The following is a 25,957-nucleotide window of genomic DNA, read 5'->3' as shown; positions in this document are numbered from 1 at the left end:
AGCTAATATATAGAACATTTTTGTCTGAATTTAGTTGAAAGTCAGTATCTACTACTGATGCTCATTCCTTTAAATAATATCTCACGTGAAACTTATAACCAACACTTGACACAGACTATTTATGCCTTTAATTATCTTTGAACACAGAATATAACCTCATAGTTAATTTTATGCCACTTCTTAAAAGTTGTCATTTGTTCTTTTTTAGTCTACATTCATAAAACATTTTAAAGATTATATTGTATATTGTACATACATTGCTTATATATGTTGACCGTTCCTTTAGAAAAAAGTTACTGAATGGGTAATCTTTCTATGGTGCTGCTACTACAAGGTTTATTTCTACTGTTCTATAAGCCCCTTCTCATCATAGCAAAGGAATGACATCCTGCTCGTCTTGTAGATGTATTCCTGGCATCTTCCACATATTCAGCACTGAAAAATGAAGAGAGCATTTTTGGAGCACTTGCAGTCATTACTGGGGCCTGGTTTTATGTGTCTCACACCCTATGAGGTAAGGACCAGCAACCTAACCAACCAGATAAAGAAGCCAAGATGTAAGTCACACTGAGTAAAGGGTAAATTTGAACCAAGCATTTACCACCAATACCAGGCCACTTGTACTACCAAGTGCTGTGAACATACATAGGAGGGAGATGACCTTACCGCCTGAGGGAATCTAGAAAGATTTCTCAGTGACATTCAAGTCTTAAAGGGTGAATAAGAATGAACGTACTTTATAAAGGCACAAAGTGTGACAGACTATTGAAGTAAGATAATCATACTACTGGATAGAGTTGAATGAGGTTTGTAGTTTGAATGAATCTAAAAAGCAAGGGAGGGACCTCATGGTCAATGACCTTGAAAGCCATGCTGAGGAGCAGGGCGTTTGCTCTATGGTCAACAGCTTGGAAATTTATTAGAAAGCACTTTGCAAACATCAGGCTGCAGCATGCAGGTTGGATTAGAGATAGTAAACTGTATTGTTACTGCAGAGATTCCAATATGCAGACAGGGAGGACTGCCATTATGAAAAGGCAATAGAAGTGGACCTCTCTGGCCTCTTTCCATAAAGGCCTGTAGTCTTCATAGAATTTGGAAACACAGTCAATTCATGTAATTGATTAACCTTAATTTTAAGCTTCACCACTTGATTTGCTAGATGGGTCTAGTCTGTGCATTTATAAAATACAGTTACTGTCACCGAATTTTAGAAAAGACTTTACACCACATCAGATTTAATGAGCCTTTGTTGTTTTTAAAGGTGACACAATAGTAGTAAACAATGTCTAATTTGGTTCAGCTAAAAGATGAAGTATTGGCCAATATCAGCAGGTAAGTTGGGGAGAATGATCAAAATTAACATCTCCCCAAGGTCCTAGTACTCAGGAGGGGCATTATGATAAGTTTTCAATTTCAATTTAAAATTTAATTTATGCCCAATAAAGTTTATGGTAAGAGTTAAAAGTCATCAGTGTTGGGCTTCCCTGCTGGCGCAGTGGTTGAGAGTCCGCGTACCGACCGGCAGGGGATACGGGTTCGTGCCCTGGTCCGGGAGGATCCCACATGCCGCGGAGCCTGCGCGTCCGGAGCCTGTGCTCCGCAACGGGAGAGGCCACAACAGTGAGAGGCCCGCATACCGCAAAAAAAAAAAAAAAAAAAAAAAAGTATTGGATGAATGAGAATGAATAAGACAGAATGGATGATGTATATTGATGAAAAGTTAATGAAATCAGAGAACTTCATCATTTAAAGAACAAGGAACACTTTCCTAAGGGACCATCAAAAGTCCTGGAACAGATGTGTGCATCTTAAGAGATGGTGGTGGGTGCATCTGGTGGAAGAGTGTTCCTGAAACCAGAAGCTTCAGAAAGGAGAGAGGCCTGTGGCTAGAGTGGATGGTTTCAAGATCCCTTTGTGCTCGAAGATGAACGTTCAGGGAAAATAAAATGTACATCTTTGGGGATGGCATCCTGCCTGTCAAGAGTAGGAACAGAATTAAGGCTTTTAAAAACATAGCTGTCCTACTCTGGGAATATTGCCAATATTTTGAAATAACTGTAAATGGAAAGTAACCTTTAAAAATTAAAAAAATTTAAATTAGAAAAAATAGCTGTTCTCATTTCAGGACTTTGCCTAGTTGAGGAACTGAAAGAATGAAGGTTTAGAAACACACAGAAAAATCTTCATCAGAAGTGCATTCTGGCAATTCTCAATCTGATTTATCCCTACCTCCCACTCCCCCTTGACAAAGGGGAGAAAATTCCATTAACTGGCCCATGTATGGTTTAATATCATTAGCAAAGGAAGAGGAAACATTGCAAATAGGTTTATGTTTCATTCATTTCGTGAGGCTCCTGGCTAGGGACTCAGCATGTCCTAGATGTTCCTTAGTTGTTGAAATCATTCTTGCTTTCTAGGCTGAGATATTTGGAACATTTTGCAGGAAGAAGAAAAACAGTTGTTTAGTCATCTTCCAAGGGGATGTGTTTGTTGTAAGTGCTCTGGAGACTTTCCAGCCACCACCAGGGAACAATTATTGTTACTGTTGTTTTGAACCTTGCACCTCAGTGACTGGTGGTGCTGGCGTAAGTGGTATCTAGCCAATATTAAGGGGAAATGGATTTAGAAATTAACTAAACCGGCACTTCCAAAACACGTTGTTTTCATGACTTTGGAGGGTCATCTGTTTCGGAGGGAAAGCAGCTTCCTGTTCCAGGGAAAGACTGTCTATGATCTATTCTCAAGAAATGATGGAAACAGGAAGTTTTCATGTTGCTCTTTCCATTAGAGGTTAGTCCCAAAGTGAAGGTGACATGGTGATCAAGCAGAGGCCAGGAGGAAGCAGTGGAGTCTATGGATTGACAGCACAGAACCAGGAACGGACCTCGAGTTTTCAAATTTGCAGCAAACTGGAGAAGCGTTAGACAAGGGAGAGAAGGGACGTGATGAATGTTTGAACACATCCAATCACTAAGCAATCTTCTACTCAGCTGCAACAAGGGGAAAAGACGATATTGTGAAAATTAACCCAGCATTCCCATTTTTAGAAAGAAGACAGCTGAGTCCTGAGAAATACAGCTCAGCTCCCATTCCTGGGATAATAGTTGTGATGTATTAATGCCAGTCATTATTCTGAGTGTTTTTTTTTTTGGCGGTGCCGGGTGGCATGTGGGATCTTAGCTCCCCAACCAGGGATTGAATCCGTGCCCACTGCAGTAGAACTGTGGAGTCTTAACCACTGGACCGCCAGGGAAGTCCCTATTCTGAGTATTTTACATGCACTGTTTCACATATTTGTCACACAGACAACCCTGGTAAAGACCACCAGCATGCCCATTTTACAGATGAAAAGAAAAAAATGAAACATGAAGGGGTTAAGTTACCCAGTGTCACACAGCTAGTTCATGGTAGAGCCAGGATTTCTTTAAATCCAGGCAGCGTGAGCCCAGAGTCTACTTCTTAACCACTATGCCTGTAGTATCATTTCCACATCAAGCCATAACCAAGGACGTATGAGGAGAAAGCAGAGGAAAGTATTCGAAAGCTGAAAGTCTCTGACTCTGTGCATGCATGTGTGTCTGTTTTGATCTGTTTCTGGTCCCCAGCCTCCTTTCCCCAAGTTCTGATATTCCATACTAATGCTTATAATTACCAACTGTGCATGACAGCCCTGCCTGGTTATTACCGTAATTTGAGTTTGTGGAGAAGGCAGTTATGAATCAAGTAGTTGGCAAAAGTAACCCACAATCTGGGAGGTTTTTTCAGATGAAGTTGCTAAGAAGAAAATAACTACATGGTTGGGAGAAAAGAAAAGACTAGAAAAGGTAAGCTGGGAAATATCAGAGGTTGTTTTGTGTTGTTTTGTTTCCACAAACAAAATATTATTTGGAATATTGATATGAGAAAGATGAACATTAGAAAATTAGAAGATTGGTGCTTTCGGTATTGGAATGAGTGCAATATTGCCCTTGTTTCTGAGTAATATGATGAAGTAAAGACTCCTGGGACAGGAGCCCAGGGATCTGGATTCGAGAAAGAACTTTGCCATTTGTGAGCTGTTATCTTTGATAAATTACTTATTCATGCATTCAGCAAGTGACTGTTGGATGACAGTTATGTGCCTGCATTGTTCTAAATGCTGCAGGTGCTGTGTTAAATAACAGACCCAGCCAGCCACTCCCCTCATGGAAGTTATAATGTAGCGTAGGAGTCAGCAAACATTTTCTGTAAAGGGAAAGATAGTAAATATGTTAGGTTTTGCAGGCTATACAGTCTCTATAGCAACTACTCAATAGGTAGGTTTAGTGCAAAAGTGACCAAAGACAATATAGAAACAAACAGACGTGGCCGTGTTCCAATAACGTTTTATTTACAAAAATTGGTGGTAGAGCAAATTTGCCCAGCAGGCTATAGTTACCCAACCCCTGGTCTAGAGGAAGAAACAAACATGAACCAAAGAATTATGCATATGGTAACGTGCAAAGGCCCTGTGGCACAGAAGACACATATAGGTTAGTGGGATTGACAGAAGGCCAATGGGGCTCTTGCTAAGTGCGTGAGGGGAGTATCATGTGAGTGAGGCTGGAAAGGGAAGGAGAGACAGACTAGCAGGTCCTTTAGGATACTTAGGATTCTCATCTTTACATGTTAATAATTGGCAGTCATTGGATTATTTTAAGCAGGATGGAGATATGATCAGATTTGAGTTTCAAAAGATCACTCACGCACACACAAAAAAATCACTCACTGCAGTGTGTAAAATGCATTGGATGAAATTTTCTCATCTGAAACATGAGGATGGAGATACGTGCCATGTGTATCGGACAGTTCATAATGATAAACAAGTTGCACACATTGCATAGAAGTGTTTTATAAAATATAAATTATATAGAAAACTACATAGTAATGTTTTACAAGAAGCAACACAGTCAGAAGTTCATATACGTAGTTTTGAGTTCTCTCTATGAACAATGGCAGCCTGAACTCATGAAAGAGGTCATTTTGTTTATGTTAACAGGCTTCCTTCACCAGGGTACCTACTCCTCAGGGTGCTCACGGAAGAGGAGGAACTTCTCTCACTCTCATTCCGTCTCTCTGCTCTGCCTTCTCTGAAGCACACCTGGGTGCTGCCTGGAGCCCAGGTCTGGCTCCAAACCTATGAATATTTGCCAAGTATAAAAGCTTCTCAAGAATGAGATGGATCCTGGGGCATCCTCCCCAGAGAAACAGGATAAAGAGAATTTAGTGGGTAAGTTCCTTTTTTCCTGCCTTAAGTTTGTTTTATGTATATTAAGCAAAGTGAGAGTTGTATCGTCATAGAGAGCGAGCGAGCACGAGGTAGGTTAATACATTATTGAGATTGGCTTCAATTTCATTTAGAGCCCAGGATTTTGGATTCATTGCTTATCATGGTTTTATTTGCTTCTTGAAGAGCAGTCTATGACATGCCCTTTTTCTTAAGTGTTAGATAGAATTTGTGTTTATCTTTGTATTCATATTTTTTGCATTAACTAGCAAAGACATATTGAACAAGCTAAAATTTACCCAGTTTCAAATATCATCTGATGATGCTTTGATTAAATAGAAAAGTTGGTTTGAGGTACACCATGTTTGATACACGGAGAGAAGTTGAAGAAGATAAAACTTAGCCTGTAATTACCAACTGCCTCCGTGAATGTTAATGGCTCTTCTGTATTGTAAAGCATTTTTCTCATGTTTTATATATATATATATATATATATATATTTTTTTTTTTGCGGTACGCGGGCCTCTCACTGCTGTGGCCTCTCCCGTTGCGGAGCACAGGCTCTGGACGCACAGGCTCAGTGGCCATGGCTCATGGGCCCAGCCGCTCTGCGGCATGTGGAATCTTCCCGGACCGGGGCACGAACCCGTGTCCCCTGCATCGCCAGGCGGACTCTCAACCACTGCGCCACCAGGGAAGCCCTCACGTTATATTTTTAAATGCTGCAATAATTCTGAGGTAGATTTTTTTATAACCTTATTTTATGGTGGAGAAAATTGAGTCTTGGAGAGTTTAAAAACTTGTTGAAGGTCCAGAAAGTGATGATGATGGTGGTGGTGGTGGTGGGGTGTGTGTGTCCTAACCCGTGCTCTATACTTTATGTTGCTAAAGAAGTCATGGTGCAGGTTAGAAATAGAGAACGCATTTGTCATTATTAGCTTGTAAAAGAAAGTATACATTTAGAGGTATATACCTGGATTGAAAAAGAAACTTTTCTTGTGAAGTTGACCTAGCAACGTGGGTATACTGGAGGCAGTGAACATCATTTGGAAGGTGCAAGTGGGGGGGTCTCTTCGAGGGTACCCTTGATTATCTTTTTAAACAAGAAGTTTCATGAGACATTTTAGTTTCCGTTTAACAGGTTGAGACATCAACTGGATAAATGGCACGATTGAAGCTGTATCACCAGCGAAATATTTTAAAGTGCTCATGGGTTTACTTGGTGCTGGTTTTTGACTATAATGACAAACCCGCCCTATCACAGATCAAACCGAAATGGGGCTTATTATGTTACAACTTCTATTTCATATGTTTTAGGCAGTTTGTGAGATGCAATATCAGTCCTTCTCTGAGATTTGTGGGATAAGTTTGCCCTTGCCCTCCTCCTTCTTGGACACATTAACAAGACAACATCATTTGGTTCTTCAAGCTGTACAGAAATTTCCACTCATAATGTTGCGAGAATTAAATGAATAAATGAGTCTTAGTTATCACCCCCAAGTTTGTCCTAGCTTTCGAAAGCCATTAGGGTGCATCTCTTCCTGACTCCAAGTTCGGTGATGTCACAAGGGTAGATCAGAATGTACAGAACGCTATAAGTTAGGGCTTTTCCCCCAGCGTCCTCACTGTTATTAGTACACCACTACTCACTAGCCTCGGCCATAAAGTCCTACCCCTTTCTTTTTTTCTTTCTTTTTTTTCTTTAAGAGTTAAAGTGAAGTTAATTGGAATCTTGATCATCTCAGTCTTAGAAATCTTCTCAATGTCAATGTGCAAAGGAATTTTCCTGGAGAGTTTTTTAAAGCTCAGAGCAGTCCTCACCTCCAGAAGTTCTCCTCCTTAGGTCTGGGATGGACTTGAGAGTTTGCCTCCAAGTAAATTCCTAAGTTCATGAGGTTGCCAGACTGAGACCACACTTTGAGTCGCACGGTATTTCTTTTCAGCAATTCTGCATTTTTCCTAAAAAAAGTTCTTGACGCAAGCTGTGTGCATTTTCAGAGAAAAAGGCAGGAGGACAGATAATTTACAGGTGATGAAAAGATAGTGTTTACCCGTTGGGTTTCACTTTAGATTTTATGTTCGGTGCTTAAAATCCTTGATTCGCTGGAGAAAGAGCCGGGAAGTTGCTGAGACTATTTTACTGACTGTATCTCCACAGGATCGGAAGTGAACAGAAAAGAGGGAAGAATTTGTAATACTATCGATCTCCCCAGGTCCAGGGAGGGTGCCTGTTCTTATTGCGCACACCTTTCATTTTTCCCCTGAGAAGCACCTGGTCTTTTCTGCTCTGAAAACACAGAGTACTTTTTTTTTTCACTTGACATGATTAGTTTTCATTTTAAAATTGCTTTTTAAAATTATAAAGGTAGCAAAAAATAAGAAAACTCTGAGAAGTATAAACCAGTCATACTTCCATCACTCAGAATTAATCCCTGTTAATATTTTGGTTAATTTTTATCCAATATTTTTTCTAAGCATATTGTTTTTGCTAAGAGAGATCATACCGTCTGTATAATTTTGCATCCTACTACTTCTTTCTTCTAACAATATACCATAGCAATTTTCTCATGTTTTTGTACCTTAAAAAATTTTATAATATGATATTGTGTAGCTGTATCATGATTTGCTTAATTATCCCTCCATTGTACTTTCAGGGTGTTTTTGATTTACCACTCTTATAAATAACACTATCGTGAGAATGGGCATAAATCTTCAGGACAAAGTATTTGCACTTGTTGCTATTGGTAGTTATTTCAGACAGGAAGGGGGGCTGGCGAGAGAGGAGAATGATGCAAGGAAAACATTTTCTCTCTATTTTCTTCTTATACCGGTGTGGGGGGCTGAGGGTGTAAGATAGTACGTATGAAGGAGAAAATGCGAAGATGTACGTGTGGTTCTCAGGTTAACTGACTCTCTTGAAAGCAAACAGAATCTCCTCTGATGGATCGTTATTTCCAAACAAGAAGCTTCAAACAGATCAATAAGTCTATCTTGTTGCTGGGCATCATTCTTGATAGTTCAAAGCATCGAGGGTGCCGCCCGCGTCATTCATTCAGTGAATGAATCCAGAATCTACTGTGTATCAGGAGACAGAGATGTAAAAATAAAACACCTACTCCCAAAGCACTAAAAATCTACAGGAAAGTTAACTAAAAATTACAGTGTACTATGAAAAGTGATGATAGAGGGTGTTTTAGAAACTCAGTAGAGGAGCTCCCAAAGGTGAAGGTAAGATTGGAAAATCTTCCTAGAAAAGAAGGTGCAAGAAAGGAGAATGTGGGATGTGAATGGGGGTCTGGGGGACACAAAGGCCCATGCGAGGCAAAAAGTATGTGAGGACTTTGGTGCTTTCTCTACCGCAGGGGATGTTTATGTGCTGTTGGCATGTGCCCTAGTCACCTAGACCCAGAAGTGAGAGAGCACAGCACTGCCACTTGAAAAGCTCAACTACGGGTAAGCTAAGAACCCCTGTGTCAAGCCTGGTCTTTGAACGGCAGGTTTGGGAGTTGCTGCTGCATTTGACTGGTGGGATGGAGCCCCACTGGATTTACCATGAGGAAGTTGCCGGGCAAGCTGCCTCTGGCGGAGGGGGAGGTCACGAAGCGGGGCGCACGAGGGGGCTTTAATTGTGTTGGCAATGCTTAAATTCTTTAGCTGAAAGGGGGTATATAAGGTATGAAAAACATTAATTTTACACCTTTTGAACATTCCATTTCAAAATATATTTTAACTCTTTCTTAAAAAGACCAAATGGTAAAAAAGAAACTTGGTATAACAGTGTCTGAAGTTCATGTAACTACTAAGCTCAGATCATCCTTCTGTAGTTGAGATGTAAATCTGACAGTTTAGAAGACTCTTGGGATTATGGAATTTTGTAGTCCTAGGAGTACAAGGATGATAAAATCATCATCTAGCTCTGATTTGGTAGTTCTGCACCAAAAATCTTGTGTCTCTCTCTCTCCCTCTCTCCCTCTATCTTTTTTAAGGTTCTAAAAGTTATCTGAAAGAACTTATACAGTCAGTGACCAGATCGCTTTAGGAGGTAGAAACCTGCAGGGGTTAGGGTTTTATTGCGTGTTCTCCTTGCAAATCCAGTTCTTGCGCATAGAGAGGAGTCATCATCTGGATGGAACAGAACATCCACAAGTGATATTCAGAATTCCATCTGGAAAAATAAATCAATAAAGGAAAATTTAAAAAATATTCAGTTGTCAAAGCAAAATTGAACCAGACAAAATTAAACAGGCAAGAAAGCAAAACCTTAGACAAGCTTACTGCCATAGGAGAGAAGCCAAACCTCAATCTGAACCAACACCACTGAAACAAAGGGGTGTGGAGTTTTGGGGGTTTTTGTTATTGTTGTTGTTGTTTCTGGCCACGTCACAAAGCTTTCGGGATCTTAGTTCCTCGACCAGGGATTAAACCCGGGCCCCAGCGGAGAAATCACTGAGTCCTAACCACTGGACCGCCAGGGATTCCCCAGGATGTGGGATTTTTAAAGACTGGAGTGCGCTAGTGAGAAAGCATGAAGGGCTTTGCGCGGTGCTTATAGGCTGTCTGGGTTTGGTTTGCTAATAAAATTCTCACATCTTTATGACAGGGTGTGTTTTTACAACTGGGAGCATGGTACCCACTGAAGTTAGGCTCCTACTGGCCCACAGAGACTGGGAGCTAGGGATGCTATCTACCTGATGATTACATTTCAAGAGAATGGCTCCCAGGTCCTTGAGAAAGATAGTCCCAGATTGTAAAACTGGCAAGAGGCTTTTAAAAAGACTTACATCTCAAAGGGGCAGAGAAAGGATTTACAAAGTTAAGCGTTCTAAAGGAAATGCTCAAGGGAAACGGAAATCTCTTTAATGGCGAGGCAAGCCAAAGGAAATGTTAAGACTTCTAGGAAAATCCTAGTCAGTGGCCTGGCCGACTAGAAGGCCTCCTGATATGGCTAATAATTCCTTTACATGTAATTTATTTAACTCTCACAACTAGTTATTGTTGGGTTAACAGAAGGAAAGTAAGACCTCAGCAGGTTGAGTGACTCATGAGATGTCATCTAGCTTTCAAATGGCGGCGTCTCAATTTGAACGCAGGGTCCCCCGACCAAGGACCTGCACTTTCCATCCCTGTGAGGCATTGTCGCCTGTCTGTCCCTAGGCTGGCTGTGCTAAAGCTCTTCCCGCCTCTCTGTCCTCTTCTTTCTGAGAATTCAGAACAAGCAGTTAGTTTCCGATCTTCAATGCTAGCCTGCCCGTAGGAATCCTCTGGTCTCTGTGTGAATCATTTATTGAGGTATGAGATACATACAATAAAGTGCGCAAGTCTTAAGTGCTTGGCCTGACAGACTGAATACACAACAGACAAAGGCTGGACCATATCTAAAAATAGAATTCTGACCACCAACCTGCAGCAACCAGCCCAGAAAACCAACCTTTTATCTAAAATAATCAGCCCAGGAAGCCAGCCTGCTTGATGTCAGATTCTCAGGAAACCACATTGTTATTGGAAGCTACATAATTACTTCTGTAACATTCAGCCCCAAATGGCCAGGACTTGATTAATAACTGACAGCTCCCCTGCTTTTTGTCCCCGATTCCAATTTAGGTCCAGCAAAAGAAAACCAAGCAGGTACCCCTACACCAATCACGTAGGATGCTCTGCTTCTATTTTGTCCACCTACAGCTTCCCTAGGCCAACAGCCTCCAATCAGGGCATACCCCCTTTTTCCACCATAAAGCTTTCCCACTCCTCTGCCTGCCTTTGAGTCTCTGCCAAAACACAAGTGATAGAGGCTGACTCTTTTGTGAGAGCCTGAATAAATACCCTTTGCTTTTCTAGCTGGCTGGTCTTTGTTTATTTCCACAGGCTCAATATGTGGAAGTCTATGCAATCACCACCCAGATCAAGACATGGAACATTTCCATCCCCCTAAAAAGCTTCCTTATCTCTTCCCAGATAATACCCAACTGACAAAACTCCACTCACTACCTAGAGACAGTACTACTCTGACTTTAAACATAATAGATTAATTTTGCCTCTTCCTGGACGAAATGATACAATACGAGGTCGTACAGTATGTACTCTTTCTTATACGTGGAATCACAAAGTGTGTCTATTGTGTCTGGCTTATTTTGCCCAATATTTTGTCTATGAGATTCATCCATATTTTGAATACTGTATAGCAGTAACCTTGTCTTTTTTCTTCCTGAGTAATCTTTTATGTGAACATACCACGACTTTATTTATTCATTCTACTGTTGGTGGGTTTGGGTGGTTCTTCATTTCTTGGATATTACGAATAAAATTGCAATAAACATTCCTGAGTATGTTTTTCACTGTAATCAGCACTCACTTCTCTGAGATATTACTTAGAAGTTGAATACTGAGTCATAAAGTGTGTGTTTGGCTTTAACAGATACTTCCAAATAGTTTTTCAAGATAATTGTATTAATTCGCGAACATGAGAATTCCCATTGCTCCACACCCTTGCTAAAATGTGGCATCGTCAGTCTTTAGCATTTGCCATTCTGGAAGCTGTGTATTTTTATCTCATTGTGGTTTTCGTTTTCATTTCCCTGATGTGTAATGTACATCCTTCGGTTTTGGTATTTTAAACGCTGTCCTGTTACCTAAATGGCTATTTCTGCTTCAAGAGGAAATGGCTATTTACAGTAACACAGATCTGTGGGCATGGATTGCATATAGAATTGATCTAATATTTAAATACTGTTGATCAAGCCAAAGTTGGGAAATAAGCCACCAAGTCACCTAGTCTGTTTTATTTCCTGAAATTCATTTCCACTTCTAAAGCTATCTAAGTGCAGTTAGTGATCTAGAATATTCTTCCTTATTTCCTAGCCTCACATGAGTTACAAATCTTGCCTTGAGTGTTTATCCCTAGTCCTAGAGGGTATTTAAGTCCCCTCTGGTGCTGCGGGCTGCATCTAAGCTCCAGGAACAAAGCCCCAGAGGCGTGCCTCGACAAATGAAGCTTAGTTTTGCCTCGCTGCCTAAGATTGTGGAACTTGTGGGTACCACTTTACCTAAAGAGATTGACATGATGGTGACAACACTAACCAGGAGGTTTTCTGGCTGCAAAGTGCAGGGTTGGCCTCAGTTATCTTTAAAGTCCTTCCAACTGAAGTCCCGGAGTCCTCCCCAGTGTCAGCAGCGCTGGGCCTCAGGTTCTGTGCATTATGGCTCACCTTTCATTTTGCAGATTGAGGGAAAGATGTTCCAACTCTTATTTATTTATTTATTTATTTATTTATTTGTTTGTTTGTTGGGTCTTCGTTTCTGTGCGAGGGCTTTCTCTAGTTGCAGCGAGCGGGGGCCACTCTTCATCGCGGTGCGCGGGCCTCTCACCGTCGCGGCCTCTCTTGTTGCGGAGCACAAGCTCCAGACACGCAGGCTCAGTAGTTGTGGCTCACGGGCCCAGTTGCTCCACGGCATGTGGGATCCTCCCAGACCAGGGCTCGAGCCCGTGTCCTCTGTGTTAGCAGGCAGACTCTCAGCCACTGCACCACCAGGGAAGCCCTGTTCCAACTCCTGTTGGAAAGTTCCCCATCTTATTCTCTTTTGTATCTGCAGCTCTAGCACAGTGTGCCTGGCATATAACTGGTAAAATATTTGTTAAATTGATGAATGAGAAACCGGAGGGCAATTTTCCGGGGGTGACAAAGTCCAGTTCTCTACCAGGAAGTAATATGATGATGGCTTTATGGTATGGTGACAATTACCCATAGAAAACACCCATCCATGGATTTGGATAAAGCAAGAGATGATCAGATGAGCTCAGGGCTTCATGGCTAACAGAGAGGGTGTGTGGCCCATTTTCTTTCCATCGTCCCCTCAAGGGAATGGCTCAGGGAAGGCGCTGGAAGAATCCTTGTGTAGGTTGAGGTAAAGGGAGATTTCTGAAGAGCCTTTGTCATACAGTCCCAGTACTTCCTTTGAACTGGAATTAGAATCCTCAAATCCAGTTCTCAGCACAGCATCCACAGTTTTAACTGCGGGAGAGGTGGGGAGGGGCAAGGCTGGCTGAAATATCTGCTCTGCAGGAAGCTGCAAAAGCAGCACTTTGTGCTCGCCCAGCTACTGCTCACAAGGCAGAGCTGCCCAGCCCTGCGGGGGAAGCCGACAGTCCCACTTTCACTGGCAGCTAATGACACCCCCAGGCTCCACCAATCCTCCCAGCAGCAGAGACCTGGGTAATTCTAACGCTCAGGTGTAAATCTTGGAAGATTAATCGTGTCTTCATCCCTGGTCTCTCTCTGCACATTTAGTACTTAACAGAGCCTCAGGTAATGATGCTATAGGGCTGGGTGGGACTGCAGAGGAGCTCCCGGAGGCCAGGGCAGTTTTCTCTGTGACAAGCACTTGCTTTTGCAGCTTGGTGTTAAGGCTGTAGCTAGTCTGGACATGGCTAGGGCTTGCTCAGGGCATAAAGCATAGCTGATGTCCTTGGAGTCCCAGCTGCCTGTGTGTGCAGCACTGCTAATGTCACAGCCCCCAACACCCCAAAGTTCCTGAACACCAAATACGGCAGTGTCAGCAGGGAGGGAACACACCAGAGGGCGCAAGGGCTGTGCTGCCTTCTCAATGCTTTCCTCAAGATGCAAATCGTCTGGGAGAGGCGTGTACAAGCACAGTTATTGCAGCCTTGTTTGTAAAGGCAAAATTGCAAGTAACCATAATATCCGTCAATAGGAGAATGGCTAAATAACTGAGTCACAAATTTAGAATAGGAGGCAACAATGAAGAAGAATGAGGTGGGTCCAGATGTAATGACATGGAAACATCTCCCAAACATATTCAGTTTAAAAAAGTAGAAACTTGGGCTTCCCTGGTGGCGCAGTGGTTGAGAGTCCGCCTGCCGATGCAGGGGACACGGGTTCGTGCCCCGGTCCGGGAAGATCCCACATGCCGCGGAGCGGCTGGGCCCTTGAGCCATGGCCGCTGAGCCTGCGCGTCCGGAGCCTGTGCTCTGCAATGGGGAGAGGCCACAACAGTGAGAGGCCCGCGTACCGCAAAAAAAAAAAAAAAAAGGACTCATCACAGCATTATCTGTAAGAGCAAAACCCTAGAACCTTTGTAAATATTCGTAAATTTATGTTCGCCAATGAACCCGTTGTAGTAAAATGGATACGTGAGGCTGAATTTGAGGTGGTACCAATGAGGCTCAGTGACTTCTGTAGTTGGATAGGGAAGAGGCAGTGATGACCCTGTGTCTCTAACCTGGACAATAATGCGGATGGTTAAGTACGGATGGTTAAGACATTAACTGAGATCGAGGCCTAATAACATAAGGTGTTTGTGGATTATCTGAGTAGAGTTATCTAGCAAATATGATTAGTTCTAGTGCTTGTGTGGAGAATGTGAAATCAATTGGAGGAAGTGGAGGGTTGAGGGTGGGGCTCGTTGTCAAGGAGAAGAGAACCAAGAAGCAGCAAGGATTTAAAACAAGGTGAAATAGTGAATATAAAGACTTCTGAAGTATTTATCAATCTGTAAGATGGGAATAAGTGTAGTAATATACATCTACTAAGGTAGGCATTAATGTCTGGGCTAGGTGCCTATATAAATAATCTCATTTAATCCTCATCACATCCTTCAAGGTAGGTAATGTCTATCCCCATCCTACAGATGAAGAAATGGAGGCTCAGAAAGGTCGAGTGGCTTTCCTGAGGCCACCACACTGGTAAGTTAAAGCCTCTCATAGAACCTCAAACGTAAGCACTCTGGAAGATGTTTTTCCTTGTGCTCTGTTGACTTGTTTGGGGATAAGAGTACCTACCTATCTGCCCCAGAGGTTGCCTAGACTTCCCCTGGAGAATTCTGGGGGCCCAGAAATCTGTCTTTTAAAATGACACCCGATGATCCTGAGGCGGGTAGTTTTATGCATTTTGAGAATAATAGACCATGGCAGCCCTAAGTAAATGTAACGGTGATTACTGTTATTGATTGCTATGAGACTTTTCTTGGAAGGGACAGGTCACTTTTCATCTAAAAACCTGAAGGAACATTTTCCGTGTGTGTGTGTGTGTGTGCGTGCATGCGTGTGTGTGGTGTTTCCTGCAATCGTGCGTGTGTGTGGATTCAGGTCACTTCCTCAGCCCCATTCTGGCTTGGCCAGCCCTCTGGACGGTTTCCTCACCCACGCAGCTGAATCGCTTTCCTAAGAACCATGTCAGCTACAGAACTGCCTCCTCATCTCCTAGGCATCAAGAGTAAAGGGCTTGGTGTATGTGGCTGGATCCTGTTTTTGTTTTCTTTCCTGTCGATGGTCATTACCTTCCCTATCTCCATATGGATGTGCTTGAAGGTAATACCCTGGGAAATAAACTGGGCTCTCTCCATGAGCTGATGAATCATTAAGACTAAATACTCTCCCTTAATCTCTTAGATTATTAAGGAGTACGAACGCTGTTGTATTCCGACCGGGACGCATCCAAGCTGACAAAGCCAAAGGGCCAGGTATGACACTGCAGCTGCTCGTGATAAGGATCACGGGCACCTGTTACTGCTACTAGTGCCACCAAAAATGTTCTCTGGAAACATTTATTGAAAAAAAAATTAACCGGAAGCTGGAGCCCTTGCCTTTCTGTACAATTGAAGGATCTTGTCCTCTTACTTGAGTTAACAGAAGCGATCACTAGACCATTAGCTGGAGAGCTTTGGAATCTGGATCAGTGTTCTAACACTCCCTCTGAGAGTTTCAGTGAATGTGAACAAAGAGTGGCTCCGGTTACATTGGCTGGGTGTCCCTTATTACCAGGGCCACTAAGAGAATGAAAGAAGAATGAAGGGAGGGAGTAAATGGCCAAGGGAGACAATTAAGCTACTCAGGGAGAGTATTCTGGGAGCTGGTGTTTGATTCTCACTCTGAAAGAGCCAATGGAAAAGTCAAAGGTAATGTCCTCTCTTGACAAGTGGATTAAGAGCAACATAGAGCTGGAAGCCATTTGACAATTCCTTTTGTCAAATGTGGTCTTTATTTCCATCCTTTCTCTACAGCCTCAGAATAAAAAATGTCCCAAACTGTTCATATCATAAAAGGATGGGATTTTCTTTTGTGGGAGCCAGGAGTATCGATACTAAAAGTCCTCAGGAGTAAGACACTGATTTAATACTCATAACTTCTCTTGTGTATATTGTGTTGAACCCTATGAAATTGCTAATGTTTGGTTTCGATCCACCAAAATGGCAATTTCATATGATAGATTCTAATATTCTTGACAGGGGAGGCTCTCCAAACAGCATCTTGGAAGGCACATGGAAGAGAATGGTTATTTGCTATACTTCTCTAATAACATTTGCTTTCTTCCCCCTAATGTGATGTATTTAAGTAAAATCATTCTCCCTTCAACTGCACTGTAGGATCTCTGGGGGGGCAGGAACTTCCTTATTCACTCTGTGCGCTTTGGACTTGGCCATGTACTATGGTAGGCATTCAGGTATCTGTTACATTTTTAAACATATGAGAAACTTCCAAAGGGGAAGCTTGTTACGGAGACTTGGCCATTTCAAGTAGTATTGATACAATCCTACTTGTCTAATAAGGAACCTAAAAGAAAGAGGGCAAAAATTGCTTATTATGGATATTTTTATGAGTTTGTCCAAATAGAGGTGTTAGAATTATCCAAGTGAGAAATACCAGAGCAAAGTTAACCCCTTCCTGGTCATGTTTCACGTGGTGAAGCCAAGATTATAAATTAGAATAAAATTGGATTTGAGAGAGGTCAAATAGCTATAACTTGCAGGACTCTAGAGAAAAGTCTCTTTTAAATGAATTTTCCCGGAAGTGTTCACCACTAAATCTCCCAGGATAACTAATCTCGTCATACATGTCTCTGGGGCTAAGAGAAGTTACCTCAAAATGTCATAAGAGCCGGAGGAAAACAGGCCAAATTGCTAATGGAAAACATCTCCACTTTTGTAAATAGTAAATTATGCTTTAATAATAAAAGTGTTCATAACAGGAGCTGCTACTTTTCAGCACTGAATACATGCCTGGCACTATGTTTAGTATTTTATTTCATTATCATGCTGACACCTGCTTAATCTTCACTGCCATCTTATAGATATTAGGTGACTGAAGCTCAGAAAAATTAGATAAATGTTCCCAGGTCACAGCTGGTAAGTGGTAGGGCTGGAACTTAACTCTCTCTAGTTCTAAGGGCCATGATCTTAACTGGTTACTTAGCACCGGAAAAAAGAAGTAAATTAGGAAGTAATCCTTACCCCAGAAAGGTTTAGACACCCAAAGAAAGAAAGCACCTTAGCAGTGTTTTCTGTTGATGCTACCTGTCCTTTTCATGATACTCAGTGTAGAAAGTTGTTTCTTCTTTGAAAACAAAAACAATAGCACAGAATCTTTCTGGTAAATGAAAATGGATTGGTGTCCCCATCTTGCTGACATTCCTTGTGGTTCTAATCTTTATAGCGCTTGCTGTAGAGAACCTTCCCCAGGGCAGTGTTAAGGAGTCATAGAATCCTCAAATGAGTTTCCTTAGCCCTATCCCTACCTCAATCCAAATCTTCACAAGAGATAAGTAAAAGTATTTACAACCGAGGAATGTCATTGTATATAAACTAGAACACAGCTACAGAGAAACTACAAATCTTGTAATACATTGGTTTTGGGGACACTGAAATCCTGGGAAGATTTCAATTTTAACATTCCTTCAGTACTAATGAAGATAAATGAGAATGTTGACAGTCACTGATATTCAAGGTCTAAAGTCTATTAATTGAATCTTTTATACAGATACCTTTAACATAAAGAAACCAGTTTCCAAAATATCCTTTTAAATAAATGTCACACTCAACACTTGGATAGAAGTAAGTTGAATGTTTTACAAAAGAAAATCTAAAAATTAATTGTCAAGGATCTTCAGCTTTTTACCAAAAGATTTTAATTTCTAGGGAATCACTTTTCTTTAGTCATTGACTTATAGCAGGAAATAATTTCCCCAAAGGTATAGGTGTACGTATGGAAGATCATCTGAGAAGCATTTATAGTCCCATGCAAATAATGTACTGTATAGCTAGCAGACAATTTGTTGCAGTTATTTTCAGTTGGGTGAAATTCTAAACCATATTTTCTTTTGCATAGGTTTGATCCTGGTCCTGCCTTGCATAGACGTGTTTGTCAAAGTTGATCTCCGGACCATTACGTGCAACATCCCTCCACAGGAGGTAATGCTGATTAAAGCTATGTTTCTAGAAATAAAACCAATACCTTCCCTGTTACAGGGACCATTGAGACTGTATCATATGTTTTCAAACTATAAAGGGGAGGATGAACTGAATTCTTAGAGATCTGCTTGGGGAGGTGGCTCCTGAGACGACGGGGCTTTGTCTCGCCAAATGAGAATGAAGCCGAGAGCAAGGGCTGAATTGCTAGAAGACCTGCAATGGCTGGGTGGGAGAAAGTCTGAGAGAAGAGAGAGAAGGGATACAGATGGCAGAGAAAGTGGGTGGAGAATGACAAGCCGACCCCTGGAGGAGTCTGATAAGTCATTGTACTGGGGGCTGAAACTATTGGTGGCTGCTCAGGACGTTATCCTTTCCATCACCATCTCCGGAAATGTTTTAGTAATAGCAATATAACTCACCTCTGCATTACATTTTTTTAACTTTTTATTTTATATTGGAGCATAGTTGATTAACAATGTTGTGTTACTTTCAGGTGTATAGCAAAGTGATTCAGTTATACGTATACATATATCTATTCTTTTTTGAATTCTTTTCCCATTTAGGTTGTTACAGAATACTGAGCAGAGTTCCCTGTGCTATACAGTAGGTCCTTGTTGGTTATCCATTTTAAATATAACCGTGTGTACTGTACTAAATTTTTGAGTGTTTGGATGCAACAAAGTGGGGTGTGCATGGGAAAGGAGCAGACACTGTACAGGGCTCACCTGTAACTGGATTTCAGATAGTTCTTTTCAATTCTTAAAGTACAGCAACTAAATGACCAGACCCAGTAAGTGGGTGATAAGGAAGAGAAACAGAATTGCTAATAATCATGCCAGTTTGATTACACACAATGATAAACACAATGATCCAGGAAGAGAAAAGAAAATGTGTGGGAGGGCAAAGGGGATGAGAAGTGAGAAAATCAACACTTACGAGGAAATGTTAATCTTCCTCTCTCTGGTCCAGAAAACTCAATCGAGACTCAACAATGATGTCTTCATGCCATTGGTGGGAACTGCAGAGTCCTTACTTTGGAATTCAGCCCTAATCATAAGAGAGCTTAGGATGTTTAGGGGCTCTCATGGGCCTTTTCTGGCTCCATAGTAAACAGTTCTAGATGGGAGAAGGGAGTTCTAGGTCCTGCGTTCGTGGTACCCACAGAAAGCTCATTTGCTCCAAAGTACCTTGTCATGTTAATTCAGAACAATTAATGCAGAGCCTCTATAAATGGATTTTTCTTTATTTGAATACAGAACATGGTCTCTGGTGCCACCTGTTTTCTAAAAAGCACTGCTATTCATCAAGCCTGATGAAACTGAGAACCAAAAAGATTCAGGTATCAGGGAGACAGGTGTTCTACCACCACTTAGATGGTAGAATTCCAGCAGGTTCTACTACCACATTTTAAAGTGGAAATACCTGTTTCACTCTGACTTCTCTAAGATGAAGTTACAGGGATAGGTACAGATCACATCTGTGTAGGAATTTTGCTATCAACAAGGATGATAGTACATTCAAGCCAGGACAGATTTTTGGTGATGCTGGCATGAGTTGTCACTAAAGCTCTCCTCCTGCGGAGAGGGCTCTGGGACTGGCTGACCCTCTGTGGATCAATCATTGTGAAAGTCATAAGCATGTGATTTTCTGTGTTCCTGCTCTACAGATCCTCACCAGAGACTCTGTGACCACTCAAGTGGATGGAGTGGTCTATTACAGAATCTACAGTGCCGTCTCGGCAGTGGCTAATGTCAGCGATGTCCAGCAGGCCACATTTCTGCTGGCTCAGACCACTCTGAGAAATGTCTTAGGGACACAGACCTTGTCCCAGATCTTAGCTGGCCGAGAAGAGATGGCCCATAGCATCCAGGTAAAGACGTCAAGGACCAATAGCCTACATCTTTAATTCACTCGTTTTAATTGACAGTGATGATCAAGTATCAGCAGTTCAAAGCACCCCTCCCCATGTGTGCGCGCGCGCGCACACACAGACACACAGACACACACAGACACAGACACACACACACACACAGACACACACACACACACACACACACACACACACACACACACACACACACACAACTGCTCTAAACAGATGGGCTTCAGTTTGGGATTTCACTTTTTTTTTTTATATAATCATGAGGTCCAGATTTAAAAATCTGAGTGGGAGCGGGGAGCTGTTGGAGTGTGTGTGGAATTCAAAATTATGAATTACCATTGTACACTTTAGCCTTTTTTGCAGAGCTTAGAGATCAGAGTTATTTTTAGTTTAGATTACTCCAGAGGAAGGGCTGCCCTTTCTCAGGCAGTTCAGTGGAATGTGAACGTTAGAAGGAGGTTTGGTTGAGACAGCACAGGACTGCTATCCCTGGGAAATCCGACTTCATGTACTAATATCAATAATGATATGAATAGCAGTCATAATTATAATATTGATAAGGATGTAACAGGTATCCATCTCACCTCCCGTACACCCTAGATTAGAGACGATCACATTTCTGTGTTTTCTTGAATCAATTAACATTTTGATTCTGAGCCTGCCTTCTGTACGTTAAGAGGGAAATTCAACTTTGGCCCTTCTTGGCATCTCCTCCAGCCCCTAAGGTAGTGCAAAGTCCCCGAGGTTTTATAAGGTAATATCAGTTCTGCATGATAACTCTCCACGTCATTTTAAGAGCCACACGAGTTCAACGACTCAGCTGTTTCCCCATCACAGTCAGGTCACTGGCTGCTTGTGAGGTCTCCCCATCTCCCAGCTCTCTGCAGGGATCACGGAAAAGCTAGGGCTCACTTGCTATTTGGTATCACATAGATCTCTGCCCTTTCCCCTTTGAGGGAACTACCCATCTGGTCTCATTATTTCTCAAGGCATTCTTTCTCATCCCTTCCCCTCCAGGATAACCAGCAAGATATCTTCAGTGGTCTTAAGCTTTAACAAAAGATGAGGATGTCTTTGATTTTAGGCTTCTTCTGCTCTAAAAAATATATGCCTTAAATATATATATATATATAGCCTTGCTACCTGTTTAAAACTGAGCCACAGGTCAGGGGTTAAACAGAGCAAGACAAATAATATCTCACAAAGTACCCAGTGATAATATGTACTGAGTTATTGCTGGGCACCGATACATAGTTTAACATGTGTTATCTCCAAAACTCATGACAATCCTGAAAGAAAACCTTTTATAGTATGAAAACTGAGAATCCGAAAGGTTAAGTCACGGGCCCAATGATTCACAGCTGCAAATGGCAGAAGCAGGACAAAGTCCGTTGCTGCCAGTTTGGTGTCAGTGACAAGAAAATGTGGGCTATTTGCTCACATCTAGATGGATAGTATACACTTCATTAGGAATGGTTTGGGGTGGACCTGCTGAGAGACCACCTATTAAAAGACCTATCAAGTTTTGTTTCTGAATCCTTCCCAGGATTCACTTCAATGCCAGGAAGTGGGCGGTAAGAACTCCTATCCCCTTTCCAAACTGTCTCACTCCAAATGCTGTAAATACAGAAGGAGGGAAAGAAGAGGACTTTTCTTGCGTATATAACATATAGCAGGAACTTCGATTACATACCTGTCTTCTGATCAACGACCTTTCTTTTGACTTGGAAACAGACTTTACTTGATGACGCCACCAAGCTGCGGGGGATCCAGGTGGCCCAAGTGGAAATCAAAGACGGCCGGATTCCCGGGCAGTTGCAGAGGTCCATGGCTGCTGAGGCCGAGGCCACCCGGGAGGCCAGGGCCAGGGTAAGGGCGACTCCATCTGCACTGGAGGGCGAGCTTCCCAGCCTTGGAGCCAACAAGGATGGAGCTTGAAAGGAAGCTCAGGTCCCCTCAACGGTTTCAATAAGAAGAGGGTTTCTTTCTCACAGTTTTTACTGAGAATTTCCCCTTGAGTTGAAAGCTCATAGGCAGCTTAATGCACCTTGAGGAAGCTTGGTGTTAGGTCTTGGGTCAAGGGTGCTCGGCAGCATACTCAGTGACTGAGCCAGGGGGGTCCCCACTCTGGCCACACAGCAGAGCCTCCTAGAGAGAAATGAGCAAAGCAAACACCGGTTCCCAGGCCTCACCTCACACTCAGTGAAGTAGAGTCTCTGGTGGGCCCAGGAACCTGCACGTTTATAAAGCTGATGATTCTGAGGTGGCAACTTGGTGCCTGTCTTTGGAGCATCTTCCTTCTGGTGTGTTAAGTGAACTGAACTAAGAGGAGGGGGTGACTACAATGCAGGTTAGAAGTACAAAATGTGAGTGCAGCTTGGTCTGGCGTGTCCGTGAGTCTGTTGGATCCATAGCCCTCATATCTGTGTGGACGGGTTTCCTGAAGTATCAGAAGCCAATTAGATTAGAAGCCTCCAGTACTTTGGAATCATACTTGGGACTCGAGGGAGGTTTCCCTCTACTTTATCTCTGGTTTCTCTGCTAAGCTCCAGCAGCTTCTAAGCAGTTGACTTGGGAGTCGCTTTTTTTTTCTTTTACATTAATTAATTAATTAATTATTATTATTTAAAGAAGATGTTGGGGGTAGGAGTTTATTAATTAATTTATTTTTGCTGTGTTGGGTCTTCGTTTCTGTGCGAGGACTTTCTCCAGCTGTGGCAAGAGGGGGCCACTCTTCATCGCGGTGCGCGGGCCTCTCACTATCGCGGCCTCTCTTGTTGCGAAGCACAGGCTCCAGACGCGCCGGCTCAGCGGCCACGGCTCACGGGCCCAGTCGCTCCGCGGCATGTGGGATCCTCCCAGACCGGGACTCGAACTCGTGGTCCCTGCATTAGCAGGCAGATTCTCAACCACTGCGCCACCAGGGAAGCCCCTACATTAATTAATTAATTTATTTATGCCTGTGTTAGGTCTTCGTTTCTGTGCGAGGGCTTTCTCTAGTTGCAGCGAGCGGGGGCCGCTCTTCATCGTGGTGCGCGGGCCTCTCACTGTCGCGGCCTCTCTTGTTGCAGAGCACAGGCTCCAGACGCGCAGGCTCAGTAGTTGTCGCTCACGGGCCCAGCTGCTCCGCGGCATGCGGGATCCTCCCAGACCAGGGCTCGAACCCGTGTCCCCTGCATTAGCAGGCAGATTCTCAGCCACTGCGCCACCAGGGAAGCCCGGGAGTCGCTTTTGCACGTGGGCAGTGAGTGCGCACAGAGGGGCAGCTGAGCTCCAGTCATTCCTGGGCAGTCTGAGGACCAGAGGAGGAACAGGGCACTTAGGAGAGTCCCAGTGAGGGTTTGCAGCCCGGCACTTGCTGCTGCTTGCATCAAGAGTGGGGAGAGCTTGAAACAATCCTTACATTGTAAGGATGAGACAAAATTGGCAACCGAATGAAATCTAAAATAAAAATCTATGATAAGTAAAAAGGACAGAAAAGAAGCCAGTTGGAGGCCTTGAATTTCAGACTTCTCTGAAAACGAAAGCAGCCAGTGGTGAGGCTCCATGGTGACTCAAGAGCATCACCAGGGTAGATGGACCTGTATTTGTTCGGGTTAAAGGCAGCGCTTTTATTTTGTTCGAGAATGAAATCTAAGGACTCATAATTTGTAAGCTATCTCCCTGCTTCCTGCAACCTTCTCCAATTTCTCTCATCACATTAGGATGTGAAACTCTAATCCTTGCCAAAGAAGTAAGCAGATGAAACATGGGTGGCCAAGTAGGGGCTGGGAGAGAAGTATCAGTGCAGACCCAGGAAAAGAAAGCACTAGTGACAGCTGTAAGCTGTCTAAAGGCTTTTATTTCTGTCGATTTAGGTCCTTGCAGCAGAAGGAGAAATGAATGCTTCTAAAGCCCTGAAGTCAGCCTCCATGGTGCTGGCTGAGTCCCCCATCGCCCTCCAGCTGCGTTACCTGCAGACCTTAACCACTGTCACCACAGACAAGAATTCCACCATTGTTTCCTCTGCCCATGAATGTACTAGAGGGCATTGGTGGCATCAGCTACAATAACCACAAGAAGGTCCCTAACAGAACCTGAGACCCTCCTGCTGCGGCCAGCCATTGCTTAGGGAGGCATATCTGTTCCTATGGAGACCAGCAGTTAGAAGTGTTGAGAATTTCAACACTATTTAGGCCCAGTAACTCTACAGCTGGAACAGCATTAGCAGGGAGATGCTATAGAGGCTATAAAAAAAGAAAAAGAAAAAGAAAAAAGAAGGACCATATACTACTTTTATTTTTAAGAACATAAAAGTACTTTGCATTATTCTTATGAGAATCAGTGAGTAGGTGTCCCTGACTTAGAGCAGGAACTTTCTTGTAGTAGCTGGGGGAAATTACTTTTTAAAAAAGTTATTTATTTATTTAATTTATTTATTTTTGGCCGCATTGGGTCTTCGTTGCTGCGCGCGGGCTTTTTCTAGTTGTGGCGAGCCGGGCTACTCTTCATTGTGGTGTGCAGGCTTCTCATTGTGGTGGCTTCTCTTGTTGCGGAGCACGGGCTCTAGGTGCATGGGCTTCAGTAGTTGTGGCACGGGGGCTCAGTAGTTGCATCTTGCGGGCTCTAGAGCGCAGGCTCAGTAGTTGTGGTGCACGGGCTTCGTTGCTCCATGGCATGTGGGATCTTCCCAGACCAGGGCTTGAACCCGTGTCCCCTGCATTGGCAGGCGAATTCTTAACCACTGCACCACCAAGAAAGCCCCAGAATTACTTTTTAATGGGTTTAAGAAGCACTCTGGATAATCTGCAAAGTAACACGTATTTCCACTAGCTATTTGCTGTATAATTCCAAAGTGATTATTGTGCTAAATTTCCAATATTTAGTTATTTGCTTCCTAATTCCAAAGTTGGCTAAATTTATTATTGGCTAAATTTCCAATCGTTACAGCAAAACCCCACAATGCTTAAAATTGTGATTGATTTTGATGTTAAACACACTATCATGTGTAAAATAGATAGCTAGTGGGAACCTGCGGTATAGCATGGGGGGCTCAGCTCGGTGCTCTGTGATGACCTAGATGGGTGGGATGGGTAGGAGGGAGGTCCAGGAGGGAGGGGATATATGTATACACATAGCTGATGCACTTCGTTGTACAGCAGAAACTAACACAACATTGTAAAGCAATTATACTCCAGTAAAAAAAAAAAAAGAGAAAAATAGAAGTAATATATAATTCAGAAATCACCTAGAAATACTAATTTTATAGAAGCTTTCTAATTATTTGGAAGACTAATCATTTAGTAAAAGTAAAGATTATTCCACCTGAAGAAAAAACAAAAGACTAACGGCTGCAAATTTATCACCACCTCCTCTAGGCAGATTGTATTCAGCTCTCTGGTTGTGTGTCATCCTGCTGGGACTGGTGGCCAATCTCAGCCTCCCAGCACCTTTGTCACAGGGTGAGACAAGGCATAAGGAGGCTGCAAGGTCCAGTCAGTTTATTTGCTTACAAGTGAGAACGCTTGTAAAAGGTTTGGTTGGTAGAAATCCCTGGGGAACATTAGCCTGTGGACTTCATGTTTTCACTCTATCATTAGTCCCAAGAGCCCCAAGTCATCAAGAATAGTTTGCAAACTCTATTCTTCCTC

The 25,957-nt window shown here is 42.7% G+C and overlaps 1 protein-coding gene across 1 annotated transcript; it reads left to right on the top strand.

Annotated features, from left to right (window-relative positions):
• Positions 1-37: 37 nt before the first annotated feature.
• Positions 38-25,380, top strand: STOML3 (stomatin like 3). The gene is given in 11 exon segments (XM_019936700.3): positions 38-514; positions 5,021-5,251; positions 8,611-8,701; positions 14,891-15,569; positions 15,651-15,670; positions 15,672-15,721; positions 18,363-18,445; positions 20,112-20,315; positions 22,062-22,196; positions 24,185-24,324; positions 24,326-25,380. Coding segments are annotated over 8 exon segments (852 nt in total). The 5' UTR covers positions 38-514; positions 5,021-5,251; positions 8,611-8,701; positions 14,891-15,431; the 3' UTR covers positions 24,408-25,380.
• The last annotated feature ends 577 nt before the right edge of the window (positions 25,381-25,957 follow it).

This window comes from Tursiops truncatus, chromosome 18 (assembly GCF_011762595.2).
Source record: "Tursiops truncatus isolate mTurTru1 chromosome 18, mTurTru1.mat.Y, whole genome shotgun sequence".
Lineage (NCBI taxonomy): Eukaryota > Metazoa > Chordata > Mammalia > Artiodactyla > Delphinidae > Tursiops > Tursiops truncatus.
The sequence above is the reverse complement of the archived record's forward strand: the minus strand, read 5'-3'. Positions and strand labels throughout refer to the sequence as shown.